This window comes from Haliaeetus albicilla, chromosome 9 (genome assembly GCF_947461875.1).
Source record: "Haliaeetus albicilla chromosome 9, bHalAlb1.1, whole genome shotgun sequence".
Classification (NCBI taxonomy): Eukaryota; Metazoa; Chordata; class Aves; order Accipitriformes; family Accipitridae; genus Haliaeetus; species Haliaeetus albicilla.
Genome location: NC_091491.1, coordinates 2,973,632 through 2,987,167, shown reverse-complemented (window position 1 = coordinate 2,987,167; position 13,536 = coordinate 2,973,632). Strand labels below are relative to the sequence as shown.

The 13,536-nt window shown below is 45.9% G+C and overlaps 1 protein-coding gene across 1 annotated transcript; it reads right to left on the bottom strand.

The window, feature by feature from the left end:
- Window positions 1-6,100: 6,100 nt before the first annotated feature.
- Window positions 6,101-12,183, bottom strand: CHCT1 (CHD1 helical C-terminal domain containing 1). The gene is made up of 5 exons (XM_069793025.1): window positions 12,112-12,183; window positions 11,211-11,339; window positions 10,023-10,198; window positions 9,442-9,541; window positions 6,101-6,461 (listed from the first exon to the last, which is right to left on the bottom strand). Exons 1-5 carry the CDS (start codon window positions 12,181-12,183, stop codon window positions 6,282-6,284), a joined length of 657 nt encoding a protein of 218 aa, XP_069649126.1. The 3' UTR covers window positions 6,101-6,281.
- Between the last annotated feature and the right edge of the window lie 1,353 nt (window positions 12,184-13,536).

Sequence of the window (13,536 nt, the reverse complement as noted above, 5' to 3'; positions counted from 1 at the left end):
TGAACGCAGGTTCTGGGGTGCTGAACCTGTCTCGCAGTGGGTCTGCGTTCGTCGTCTCCTCTGAGTTATATTGCCCGTGTTACCTTTATTCTGGTGAGTGCGGCCCTGGCGTGGGTCCAGGCTGGCTTCTTGGAGATGGAAGAGAATTGCACACCTCCTTGGAACTAGCGAGCCCCCTGCGCTGCCAACTTCTACCTCTTTGCTACTCGCTGCACCATGTGTGTCCCCCACCCCGGGATGTGAGGACAGTCTGTATTGCTGTTGGTTTAATTAATTAACCATAGGGAGAGCAGGTCATGCAGTCAGTCTGCGATTGTGTCTGGTTTATCCAGTGAACCTCAGAATAAATATTGGTTGGATAACTTCTGATACCATTACTGCCATTGTTACTGGAAGAAACTGTAAAAAGCAGACTAATTTTACTTGAGCAAGATGATTTGGTTTCCATAGATGTCTGATCATATAGCTTTGGGGGTGCTTTCATTGTAGCTGGTCCTTTCATTTTGTGTTTGATACCCTTTACTGTATATGGAGTTGTAAACATGGTTGCCTTTTCACCTGGGATCTTCTGATACTCCAGCAGTTGAATTAAAAAGCAGAAGCACTTACTGAAACCAGGCTATAGGTTTTGGTGGCTTTAGTTTTTCTATTCTATTTACTTAAGTGAGAATTTTTAGGCAATGCACTCCCAAAATAGATGAAGTGGTATTTATAGTTCAGTAATTCGGACTATACTGTGTCAGTGTGGTAGTGTCTGTGTGCGAGAACACCTTTAGCTGATGGTAGTTGACTAAAATAAGATTTTAAAACAAACACCAAACCAGTCCCTGCGTGCACCCAGAGGAGGAATGTCCTTCCCTTTCCAAGGGAGGAGATTGTGCTCCACAGCGTTGTGAACCCACCACCAGTTTTAAACTGAAGTGTCTTTGAGTTGCAAAGAGGAGCTACTTCTGGCTATTTCCATGGGCCAGACCCAATTTCCTGGTGTGCTGTCTCTAATAAGAGAGCGCTTGCATGGGGAGAGGTGCCATAGTTCATTTTGGTTCTGGCTTTTCCCCTTCTCAACTTGTTGATAATTCAGTTGACCGTTTATGCAAGTTTATCTGGAAACTTCCCTAAAAGCTCACTGCCAACAAAGAGCCACGTGGCTCCCTCCAATCTCCAGCTATGTAAAAGCTCCTGGAAGGGGGCTGTATCCCAGCTGCCCAGCGAGACCTCTGGAGAAGGAGCAGGCGAGTTTCTCTTTCCTGTGTTTAAGAGTAGATGGGTACGGTCTAGTTTCTCCTGGTCTATGGAGCAGATCTGTAGTGAGAATTTGGGTGGGGTGGTGGTTCTTGTGTCTTGTAGTGGTGTCCAGATCCAGGGAAGCCCTTTTTCTCCCGAGGCTCCACGTTTCACTGGGATGGGGCATTCACTGGGAGCATTTCCAGCAGAAAGCAAATGGCACGATGAAGTTGTTTGTGGTTCTGAATGGCACTTCTGGAGACTTTTACCTTTGACACGCTGCAGGTGCCAGTTGCTCCATGTTTATCTGGGCCCTTGCTGTAATCCTTAATACTTGGGTGCTCTTGTGGGTACGAAGTGAAGATGTTAATACCGGCCTTTATGGGCAAACCATTACAGATGGTGGTTGTAAGCCACGGTGGCGATTGATGCAGCCTGTTGGGTACCTGTGAAGTGTGAACCACGGGAGGGTGGGAGCCCTCGTTAGCTGTCAGATGTGGATCCTTCCCTGCTTGTTGGTCTTTTTTTCTAAAAAAAGTAGCCAAGTCTGAAGTAGCCCAGGGAACACAAAGTATCTCGTGCAAGTAAGAGGTCACAGCACAAAAGCATCTCATGTGGCTGCCTGTGCACAGGAAGGGTTGGAAATTAGCATTTCTAGGAGCTTTTATTTTTAAATGGTCAGGTTTTTGAGTCATTTGAGTTCGTCTTCAATTTGCCTGTAAATGATCTATAAACCTCCAGTCGTGTGCTGGGCTCAGGCAGAGGGCTCTCCTCATACAGGTCTGCGATTTCAATTTTCAAAGGAAAAATGCCTTCAAACACTGGTCCAGTTGTTAGGAGGCCAAGTGCAACTGAAAGGTGCTGCACCCTGAGGAACCCAGGTAAGGTCTCTGTGCCAGGTTCACCTTTTGTAAAACAAGGATGACTCCAGAGGTGGTGAGCCTGAAGTCCTCAGGGCCGTGGCAGTGCCCTTTGCAGTTGTGTAGCCCAATATATTGTATCCATGCAAATTAAATGGGTAAAAGATGCAAGTCCCCGGGTGTCTGTGTGTGTTCCTGCAACTTTCTCAATTCTTTCCCTTTTCCCCAGGGAAACGTTGACTTTTGGGGAGTGCCAAAGCCAAACTACCAAGCACAAAGCAACAACAGGAGACTTGGTAAATAAGTCTATTCGCTTCAGTTGGTGTGAAGGAAGAATTAACAACAGCAACCCAAAACCTGCTCCTGCCCAGGTAAAGGTAACCTGCTGTTAAAAACAGAGGCATGTATGAGGCCATACTGCTGTTTTATGGGGAGTTAACAAGTCAAGCTATGTAAAAGCTGCCTCCCAGTAATGACTTTCTTCCCCTGGTTAGTCTGAGCAAAGTCCAAAACCCTGACATCAGCAATGATCCCACTCTTCCTTATGCTGACAAAATGTAACCACAATTCCCCTAAAACTGGCCTGAAGCGAGCTGCTGCGGGGAAGGTGTTTTGTTTCTGGGTGGTTTGGGGTTTTTTTTGGTTTTTGTTTGTTTGGCGTTTTTTTAAGCATTGAGGGAAATGCTCCCTTGGACTTTCTGAAGCACACGGAGCTCTTTCTGGCTGGCAAAAAGTCTAGTGCATCTCTGACAGGGATGGCTCCTGTCCTTGGGGATGCCTGTCCCAGCGTGGCTGACTGCCCTGAGCTGTCACTGCTGCAGGGCCATGGGCAGCACAAGTTCTGCTTATTCCTGACATCTTTTGTTTCCCACTGAACAAAGTTTATGCGTCCTGTGGTGCAAAATGTGTGCTTTACTGCCCTGAATCTTAGCTGTCAACATTGGCATCTGCTTGCATTTCTTCAGGTTGTGGTTTGGTGGGGGAAATGGGGTTTTGAGTCTTTTTTTTCTTCTTTTTTTTTTCCTTTGGTTCTACATTATGCATTGACACTTTATAAAACACATGAAAACCTTACTTTGCTTAAGAGCCAAAGCCAAGGTTGTGCAACACTTCCATGAATTCCCTGATGCTCCATTTAAATGGAAAAGAGCAAATGGCCCAAGTTAGGAAATGTGCATTGAGCGCTACAAGCCCTGCAGTTGTGCAAGTCTGCTGTGGTAGCACCGCTGCCCGCCAGCTTCCAAAATTAAACGGCAGGAAAAAGCAGTCCCTCTAATATTGCATGAGTGCCACTGATGCGTCCTGTAGTTTATTCCGAAGGTTTTCTTATTGTACATTTAGAGCAGGGACCTCTGAAGGTGAAATTTTGTCTCTTGCCTTTCTTTGCTTACATCATCTGGTCAGGAAACTCTCTGAGGTTATTTCTGGCAGAGCTTGGTTTTCTTTGAGAGCTTTCCTGTCACTTCTAAGTCACCTCAAGTCCTACTGGAAAAATTGTAGAACAATCCAAGTCTTGAGCAGGCTTTAATCTTGCTCAGTTTCATCTTAAGTAAGTGTGACATTTTGAGGGCATACGGTATTTTTCTGATGCAGCTGCATACAATACTACATGTGGTTTATACAGTGTGTGCTGTGGGGAAAGCTCAGAACCTTTGGCTGAAAGAAATACTCTGTTGTTCTAAGAAAATTCCTCGTGTTCTCTGCTGAACCAGGTCTGCACTACACAAGTGGTTAGGATCCCCCAGTATAACTGCATGTCTGCTCTTATGCGCAGTGAAACCCAATGCGAGAAGCAGGATCTGTTGCCCAGTGAAGGCAACGTGCGACATCCTCCTTCGCAACCTCTCATGAACAATTTTCTGTGTGTGCTTGGCAGCAGTGCCTCTGCGGGCAGCACAGCCAGGGACTTTAGTCTCTTGCCAAGCTCTGTGGATGGTGATCCAAGATGCCATTTAAAAAGGAAATCTGTTGTCTTTATTCTAAAAACAGCCTGTGTTATCTGCCCTTCCCAAGGGATCTAAGAGGGATTTTTCTTGCTTGGATTCAGATCTGAAGACAATAAATAAGCCCCCTACCCAACCATCTGATTTTTAGCATGTAGGAAGGAAGGATCTTTGGGGTTTTTTTACTGGTCAGACTAAAAGATTTCCATGCCAAACTATTAATATTTCTGATGTTTTCTTAAAACCTGGATTCAATGATAAATCAAATCTAGCCAACCCTGAAGCCCAAACCAGCCAGTTTTGTTACTGTTTTCTCACTATTCCTATCCTGAAGCATTAGCTCTCAGATGAGTCTCTTCCTACAGCAGCAGTCAAGCAGGGCTACAGCTATCTCGGTCTGGATCAATGGATGGCAGCTGCTGCATCTGCCAAGAACACTGATGTGTGTATGGGCTCATGGCCATTATTTGCCTACAACAGTTAAAAATGTCAAGTGTATGTATAAAAGTTATGAAACTTTTTTCTTTTTTAACCAGAATATATTCTGTACACCCATCTCTTCCCTTCCTCTTTTGTTCCCTCCTCCCTGGTCAGTACGGCTGCTGACCATGTGGAGGGTTTGCGTTATGTGTGTGTATGTTTGAGTAGAAACGAATGGGGAACAGACCCCGCTCTCATCAGAAGGTTTCTGCCATAGCAGGAAAGAAGCAGCTGCCTGCTTCCTTACAAATGCTTTTCTTCCATTATTGGGGTTTATACAAAAAGAATGAGGTAGTAAAGGTGGCTCTGATACTTACACATCCTTGATCAAGTCTTGATGCTGGTGCACAGCTGTTAGGAAACTCCAGGATAATAATAAACTAGATCACATGTTTAAAATAGCGTAACTTTCATTTTGCTTGGGTCTAACCTTGTTGCTATGATGCTGCAAGTATTTGAGAAACCATGGAGACTGTCTTTATTCCCTGCTTTTTGTTCAGGTGATGATACTGTATTAATTGATTTCTGGCTTTCCATTGATCTCTGAAGTTGTCTGGAACCTTAAAAACAAAAAAACCCCACAAAGTAAATGGAAGGCATAACTCCCGTGAGAAGCTCTATTTCCTACAGGAGCTGGTGCTGGTGTGCCCAAGATGTCCCCTGGGGGCTTTACTGTGTGGATTCTGCATATGGTTCAATTTCACAAATACACTGTCACTAGAAATACATAGGAACACCAGGCTCCTCATGATGACTTGCCACCTGGGCTCTCAAGCAACCAGCAATCCCAAACCCTTGCTATGTTCATTACACTTCAATTGCACTAATTTTTAGTATTTTATGCACTTTGTGTGTCTGGTGCATTTATCTACGTAAGAATTGCTTGGGTGGTATTTTCCCCATTCTTATAGGGGAGCAGACAAGTGGAGGAGGATTGCCTGGAGCCGCACAGCCGGCGGGTTAGTGTGGGACTCCTACTCAGCCTCCCAGATCACGCTGTCTAGCTAGCTCTTGTTTTTTGACTTTTAGTTTATCAATTTGGATTTTAAGTGCTCCCTCAGAGCTGTTACATACCAGATTGGACTTTTTTAGAGGTAAATAGACTGGGGAGAAAAGAGATGAAAAGCAAGATGGTTATGAGCGCATGAGAACTCCCACAGGACATGTGATTGCATTTTAGCAGCTTGAAAATAGGCTTATGTGGGACAAATCCTCCTTCCACAGGCAGAGTGTGGCACCTGTTTGTGGCAAAGCCGATCTCATCAGTAATTGCTTTTAATGTCCCTTTTTCGTTCCTCCTTTGGGATTTGCATATGCCAGAGTTCTGGCTGAAGTAAACAAGCTGCCAGTGACTCTGGTTAGCAAACACGCCTGCCACAGGTTAGTCTGCATTTTTGCTCCAGAAGACAAGCGTGTGTGGCTTTGCTAGGGTGGACCCAAAGGCAAACCACAACTATGTTTTGAGCATCCAGGTGGCTATGTAAAGACACACTAATTAACGCCAGCTGACATGGGCCAACAAAGGGATGTCTTCTCCTTCCTTACTACTGCCTTATGCTATAGTAGCTTCTCTTGCTGCTGTTTTTCCTACCCCCATGTCTCTTCTGAGGCAGCAGTTCAACCTGCCCAACTCCTCTAGCTCCACCACTGATCACGTCTTCACCTGCTGATCCTTTTGCTAAAATTTCAAGTGTAGGTGGCTCTACTTGAGCAGGAAAATGCTCCTCCTGCTTCGTGCCAATATGACACTGGCTATGTGATTACCTCTCATCTCTCATTCTTGCTGCTGGGTGGGGACTTTGTGGGTGTGTTGGTGGTGACTGTCTCCTTGACCAGAGTGTTCCTGCAGGTCTCTTGTACCTCTGCAGAGACCCCAACTGATGTAAAGTTGCTTCAGTTTCTTTTCTTCGAGTCCTGGAACTGAATCTGGGTTTTCTGAAGGACAGCATAATTGCTTTTAAAAAAAAAAAAAAAAAAATCAAAAAAATAAGACAAAAACCGCTTCTAAAGATATTTATACGAGCAAACACCACACACTGACTCATGCTTGGGCAATAACTCTTGCTTAACCATGGTCCTGTTGGGTGGCAGCAGCTACGAGCCGAGAAATGACTGTACTGTCTGCACAAACCTTTACCCTGCAAAGTGTTTGTTCCTCGCAGCTGAGATCTGAGGCTCCATCCCACCCAGCAGTGAGTCCTGCTGGCCTCTACAAAGCTGTGTTTTCTGTGCTGTCTCTGTTCCCCTGAGTTGACACCCAGCCCAGCTCAGCTATTTGTGCAGCCCAGCTCACCCAGCCCAGTCTACCCCAGCACCTAAAAATCTGTGTTTTAAAGCAAGAACCCTTCTCAGCACACTAGTGAGAGGACTGTCATTTTTCATGCACTTTAGGGAAGATGGTCAGTAGCTGACGGTGCCGTTTGGTGGCTGCGTTTGAACCAAGGCTCAAGTGTGTGTAATGGGACGTGGGTGCTGCTCGGCCCCACTGGTGGGGGTGGGGGGCTGTGGTCGGGTGTGCGCTGCCACTGGATGTCACTGTCGCCTTATGGCACTCTGTGCGCTGGGAGGATGGCTGGGGATAGCGATGGGTCCCCGTGCTGAACATCCTAAGGGTGGTGGGCTGGTACCATGGAGCTGGATGGAGAGCGGCTGTCTGCGCTGCGCGTCCTTCTAGGCTATCCCAGGGAAAAATAATTTTTGTGTTGCCAGTGGTCATGCTACTTGACTTATAAAAAAAAAATAAATTCCAGACCCTCAGATAGCCCAGGAAACTTATTTCTTTACTCTCTCAGGCTGAGACATGGGGCTGATTTCTACAGCTTTCAGCAGTGTACGGGAGCCAGCAGATTGCAAAGGAAAATGATGCTCTGTTCTAGCTCTAAGCGGACAAGTGGGGCTGGTCTGGTATTTTCAGTAAGTCTGAAAACAGACTTGGGACCAGTGTTAAAATTCAGATGTGTAGTTTTGGTATTTTGTTTTTTTTAATTCTAAAATAAAGGCCCTAAAATCCCAAATGTAAGGGACAGGGATGTAGATGCCTAATTTTAAGGTGACTGATGAACAAGCCTGCTTGCTAGCCTCTCTCCTTTAACAAAACTCACAAAATTATCAAATTACCATGCTGACAATCTCAATCGCTTACTAATTACATATTGATTCTGGGTTTTTTATGCTCACTCATCTAAATAATGAGGCATTTCCAAGTAATCTATTTCTGTTGTGCCGAGTGTGCTGGTCCCCCCTGGATCTACAGCCTGTTGTTTATGCTCTAGCAGGGAGCCGACTGCTGTTCCCTTCCCACAAAGGGCAAAGATGCTTATTTTTCTCCCACTTGTCTTGCATAACAAAAGGCATTTGTCAACCGTTACATAACGGCAGAATTTGTCACTTCTTATGTCGGCCTTTTTGGAGGCAGCCTTGTCCCCAGTACTGTGCAGCCGTAGCCGGCAGGCTCTTGCTGACTGCAGGTTGGTGCATGCTCCTCGGCACGCGCCGGTGCATCCTGATAGTGCACGACGCAGCGTGACTAATGCTTGTCACCCACCGTTTGGTTTTTGCCTTCCCCCTTGCCCTCCTTCCTTGGAAAGGAAGATGTGGAATCGTGTGTTTTGGTTGTGTTTCTTATTTAAGGGAGCAAAAGGATGGGAAGGCATTTGGGGGGGTTACTTGCTTTTTAATACTTGTTCCAAGGTGGCTATGAGGAGCTACCCTCAGCTGCCGGAGCAGCAGGGCTTGTCCTTAGCCCAGGTCATGTCCTGGGCTTGGCCAAGCCTCTGAGAAGGGCCATGCTGGAAATGGAGCTCGATTTTCCCCCTCCACAGTGCTTGGCGAGTTTAAGGGAGCAAGAACGCCTGTTGTCGCCTGCCTCCCGGAGCTGCCAGTTGCTTTTTTAATATCTCCCCATTAATCTCGGGCATCTCATGCTAGCAACAGGAATTTGTGTTTGTGGGTTTTTTGTGGGTTTTTTTTTTCTTTACAATAGGTTTGATTTCCTTATTGTTGGGATATCTTTTTAGAGTCTTAAAAAATAAATAAATAAATGGTTTTGCTTCCCTGTAAACTAAAAGCAAAAAAATGTGTGGCTGGCTTCCCTCTTTCTAACTGGAGAAGAGAGCTGTTTACCTGCGGCCTCAAACTTATTTATGGCGTTATCACTGCCAGCTATCAGATGACCACAGCTCCCTTTTTAATGCTAAGCAAGCAGTGTCCCAGTAACCCAACAAGGTCTTGTCTGCTGCGTTTTCTAATTTACTCAAAACAATTTCTTAGTTGACTCTTTTTTTTTTTTTTTTTTCAATTGTAGATCTGTTTTTAATTATTTTTTAATAAACTTAAAGTATGTGTTTCTTGTGGAACCTTGAACTTTCTGGTGTACTCGGCCTTTGCTCAGGAGATATGTTTATGGTTGGCTATGAGCATGCTTAAATGGGTTAACTCTTTGGAGTCAGTGTTCTCGGGAAACTGTTCATTACAGTTTCCTTGTAATCTTGCATCCCCGCCTGATGCTCAGGCACAGAAATTGGCTTTGGCAAATGCAGGCTTTACCTGAACTAGTTGCTTGTTTCAAACTTTAACTCCTATATCATCAGATAAAACTATGGATCAGATTTGGTCTGTAAAGCATGACTGGAAACATGGGATCAACAAAGAGCTCCAAAAATTGTAAATCACGGTGCTGGGGACATTAGCTTAGTTTCCCAGAGCTAGCCAGGGAAAGCTACTGGCAGCTGCAATAGCTCAGTGCCCATGTTACGGTAGGAGCAGGCCATGAATTTGAATTTGCAGGATTCACAGCCTTTTGATAAACAGACTTTTCGGTAGCAGGCTTCTCCTTTGACATGGATCAAAACATGTAAGCTGTGTGGTATAGTTATCCCCTTAAAGTTAGTACAGCAGGAACACTTTACGGGGTATTGACTTTCCTGTTTGCTTACCAGAAACTTATCCATTCGGTTGTTCTTGATGTACTTATACAGCTTCTGCAGTTGCTTTGCATCCATGTCTGAGAAGAGGGACACAAACTGCCAGAACATCCTTGGAAAAAGACAGACATGTGGATTGTGCATGTGAGTACAAACTTCGTCCTCTTCCACATTCTGCTCCCTAGTTCTGACTTGGCAAGTGTAACCACTGACATTATCCTTTGCACAGCGTTTTTTTCTACCCCCCCCACCCCCCCAATCTTACAAACTTTCAAAGAACTGCTCTTCCCTAAGCATGGGAAGGAGGGTTATCCATCAACTCAGGTGGCTACATAGAAGCCTGTTTACTTGCAAAGGGTTGTTGCTGATGGGCAGCACATTGGAATTGGCCTTGTGCTGGGTAGGCTTAGGTACCACATGGCCTCTGCTAAAACCACCTGCAAGATCTGTGAGTATTTGGCAGTTAGAACAAGCCATACAAGTCTCCCATAGATACCCAACTTGATCTCCAGTGCCTGGAAATGTAGGGCCAAAGTACATGTCTAAATGCCTGCTGGGAGTATCACTGGTGCAGGGCAAGAGGAGACCCTTACTTCTTCCAGTGCTTGACTTCCGAGGCTTTGCAGTACCGCTGGAGAAAGAGATCGATGCGGTCCCCAATTATGGTCAAACTTTTCTTTGTGTACTTAATTTTTTTCTCTGTGGGGAGGTGCTGGGGCAAATGCAGTTTCCTAAGTGACTTCTTAAAGGGTCTCAAAAGCTCCTTGCACTGTAAAGAAAATGTGTTGGCATAGGTATTCAGCACTTTAAATCCAGGTCTCAGGCATTCCTTTTCACTAAATAAACTGATTAAATAGCTGTCTGGGAAGCCCTGAAGGAGCGTTATGTTTTGATAAGTGTCTCCTGTGTGGACATGGGGGAGCTGACGTGGGTCTTCAGTAGGACATTACTCTGCAGGAGTCGCTCCTGCACATTCCAAGGTTGGCGACACCCTGGGCGAAGCATGTCAAAGGTGACACGAATAGGGAATTGAGGGATATCCAAGACTGGGAATTCCTTTTTAACAGTGTAGGGCAAAAGGTATAAATTTCAGGCTACAAAACAGCTGCTGTTCTGCAGGGAGGGGGAAGGGAACTGCTTTACTGCTTTTCTCACACTGCTTCTTCCTGTGGCCAAACCTGGGATGTGTTGCAAACATTTGCATGTGACACAGGAGCAAATGCTGTGTCTGGATGCCCTCCCTTTTGTCCGTTTGTTTGTTTGTTTTTTTCTGTTATGTGCACTGGGCTGTGACTGGGGCTTTGTGTGGTTATGCCATGATGCCCCAGGAATGGGAAGGTTGTGTCCTGGTGTGAGATGGAGCTTTGTGGCTGTGGTGTAAGTGATGCAGAAGAACCAAACCACCATAGCCACAGAGCGCAAGGTGTCATGTGAAATCATAATGTAGCAGTATATGTTTTGAAAAATGGAACAGTGTATATGAAATGTGATTTTTTGTTGTTGTTGTTATTTTGGGTTTTTTTTGTGGTTTGTGGGTTTTTGTTTGTTTGGTTGTTTTTTGTTTGGGTTTTTTTTTTTTTTTAAACTAAAAGTGCAATGTCCAGATGACTGGAAAACAATGAGGTAAAAACTTTCAGACATGGAAGAAAGCTACAGAATGAAGTGTCTTGTCCTGCTTTTTTTCTCCCTCAGCCAAACTCCTGGGTTTTATTTGCTCCCTCTCTCTTGAGAACCTGAGATGCCACTGACTTTCTACTGCTAAATTCTATTCAGTATCTCACAATTTTAAAGGTGTCCTGATCAAGGCCGTCTGCGCAGCAGATGAGCGGGGTCTTGCGTGGTGGAGCAATCTCACTGCCCATTACAAAGGCTGCCTCCTTCGCTGTGCCAGCCAGATCCTTCTCTGCGGTCTACAAATTGCCGAAGCCATAGGTTAGTCTTCCAATTCATGCAAATCTTGCACCTTCTCTTTAAAAAAATGCTGTCATGGTTTAACCCTGTCCTAAGGCTCAGAAGCATTTCTCTTCCTGCCAAATCATTTCAGATTGGGTTTTCAGAGGTGCTTAATGAAGCTAGGTATTCAATTATAATTAAAAGTCCATAAGAATTAGGTGCCTACTTGAAGTCCCTTTTGGAAATCCTCCCTCTAATAAATTACAAGGTAAACAGCCACTCGTTCCTAATGGCATTAATCAAATACGGGCTGGCAGTCACTTGTTAAGTGGAAATATGTGGTTACAATGGGCTCATTGTAATGCCACGCTGCTCCATCCTCAGTGTTTATTGATGGCAAAGGTACTGTGGCTGACCTGCTGCAAAGCCAGATTGAAAACAAAACAAAGTCCTCAGCCACTGAACTTGCACCTCCCTGGTCTGGGGAGGGGGATATTTTCTCTTGCAAAGGGCAATGGCTGTTTTCCCTGCATCAACAGTTGTGTAGGTAACTCCTCCACTCATCTTTGGAAAGCAACACTTACATAACTGACTTAAACACAAGCTTATGTTGCCTTTTAAAATATGCTGAAGTGTGTAGGAAGAGAAGTCCTTTCCTCTCTGACATGCTCTGCTCCCTTGGAAGATTACTTTTCTGCAAATTTGATCCCAAACCACATTTCAGAGGTGAAATTGAAGCTGCATGCTGCTTTGCTCTCGCTACATGATGATCTCCCCGCCCGTGCTCACCTGGCCAGCTGTGCTGTCCCTGCTGCCATCCTTTGCCCTGGCTCTGTCCACTTCCTCCTTAAAGCCCTCCATGGGACACAGACACCCTCTCCCTTCCCCAGGGCCTCACTCACACCAGGCAGGAAGGGAAAACTGCCACTGAGCTGTGTTTGGACCAAAACGTGCTGGGGTGGCCAAGGTGACCAGGGTGCCCAGACACCAGTTCTGAGTTCCGCCAACCATGGAGACTGCTGGGGCCTTCCAGCCCCACAATACTGCGGCCCTCTGGGGCAGAGTCATCTCTCCCCATCAGTTTTGCCATTGATTTGCACTCCTAAAGAAATAAGCAGAAAACCCTGGATTTTCCCCTTGCTGGTAGTGGTCAGGATGTTCAATGCTGTCAATGGCTCCTGTGGGCAATGGGAGGGAAATGTCCCTTGCTTTGCTTTGTTTGCATCTGTGGGAGCTTGGTGGAGTCTCTGGGGCTCTTGGTTGGTGCTGGGTTTGCACCTGCAGTGAGTCCAGCACCTGTAACTGTACATCAGTCCGGATTATTTTGGCCTCTGAAGGTGGTGCAAAGTGCAGCTTTTTCTGAGTCACACACGTGGCTATGCTCACCGTGTTGGCTATCTGCGAGTGTGGGTGCAGCTGCTGGCGTGAGCAATCACAATTTTCTTCTATGGCTTGTGCACCAGCAAGTTCAGGACAGGCCTTTCTCCAACTCTTCCACTGCACCTGCTGAGCCGTGCCATGGGGAAGCACCAGCCCTGAGGCAGGGGCCAGAGAGCCTGGCTCGCATGGGGCCAGGAATGATCTTTGTAACAGAGGCAGTCCCATTTGATGGGGACCAGAGGTGCAACCAGGAAAAAGGACCCTGGGCTGCACCCTAGGTGTTTTTCAGGGAGCTGGTTGGAGTTGAGACCTCAATTTCCATCAGTGTAATGGAAATACAGGGTTACCTCCTTCACAGATGGCGGTGAAATACAACCACAGTGAGATCTCACTCTCCTGGGTAACATCTCTTTTAAAGCTCTCCTTTCTAGAAAGAATAAATTGCACTTGCCAGGAAGAAGTCTGGAAAGGCTTGGAGTTAAAAAGACTTTGTTTTGGAAATGTACTTCAAGGAAAAAAGCTTTCACAAAGAAAAATGTGTTGGGCTCCTATCATGCCCTGACCAGACAGACAAGTGCAATTGTTTTGTCCCTTGGACAATTATTGTAATTGCTGCAGCTGTGATTCAGCTGTGCTCCTGTGCCAGGTTGCTTCTGGCACTGGGAGTCATCTCGAGGGCTGTACAAAGGCCCCCTCTCTCTGAGGTCTCCCCAGGCACAGCTGTGTGGAGGGATCGGCACTGCTCTTGGCAGAAGTTTGGATGCTTTTGGTTAAGCATTTCTCTGTGCATCCGGTGATGCTGAGCACCCGCTGAGCCAAGTGCCTGGTGCAGGT

Bases quoted from the DNA above. Each gene is read 5' to 3' on its own strand.
- CHCT1 (XM_069793025.1), bottom strand. From the start codon at position 12,183: ATGGAGGGCTTTAAGGAGGAAGTGGACAGAGCCAGGGCAAAGGATGGC. The intron at 11,340-12,111 runs GTGAGCACGGGC...GGCAATTTGTAG, and splicing joins GGGACAGCACAGCTGGCCAG to ACCGCAGAGAAGGATCTGGC. The intron at 6,462-9,441 runs GTAAGCAAACAG...TTTTTTTAAAAG, and splicing joins ACCGAATGGATAAGTTTCTG to CAATTATGCTGTCCTTCAGA.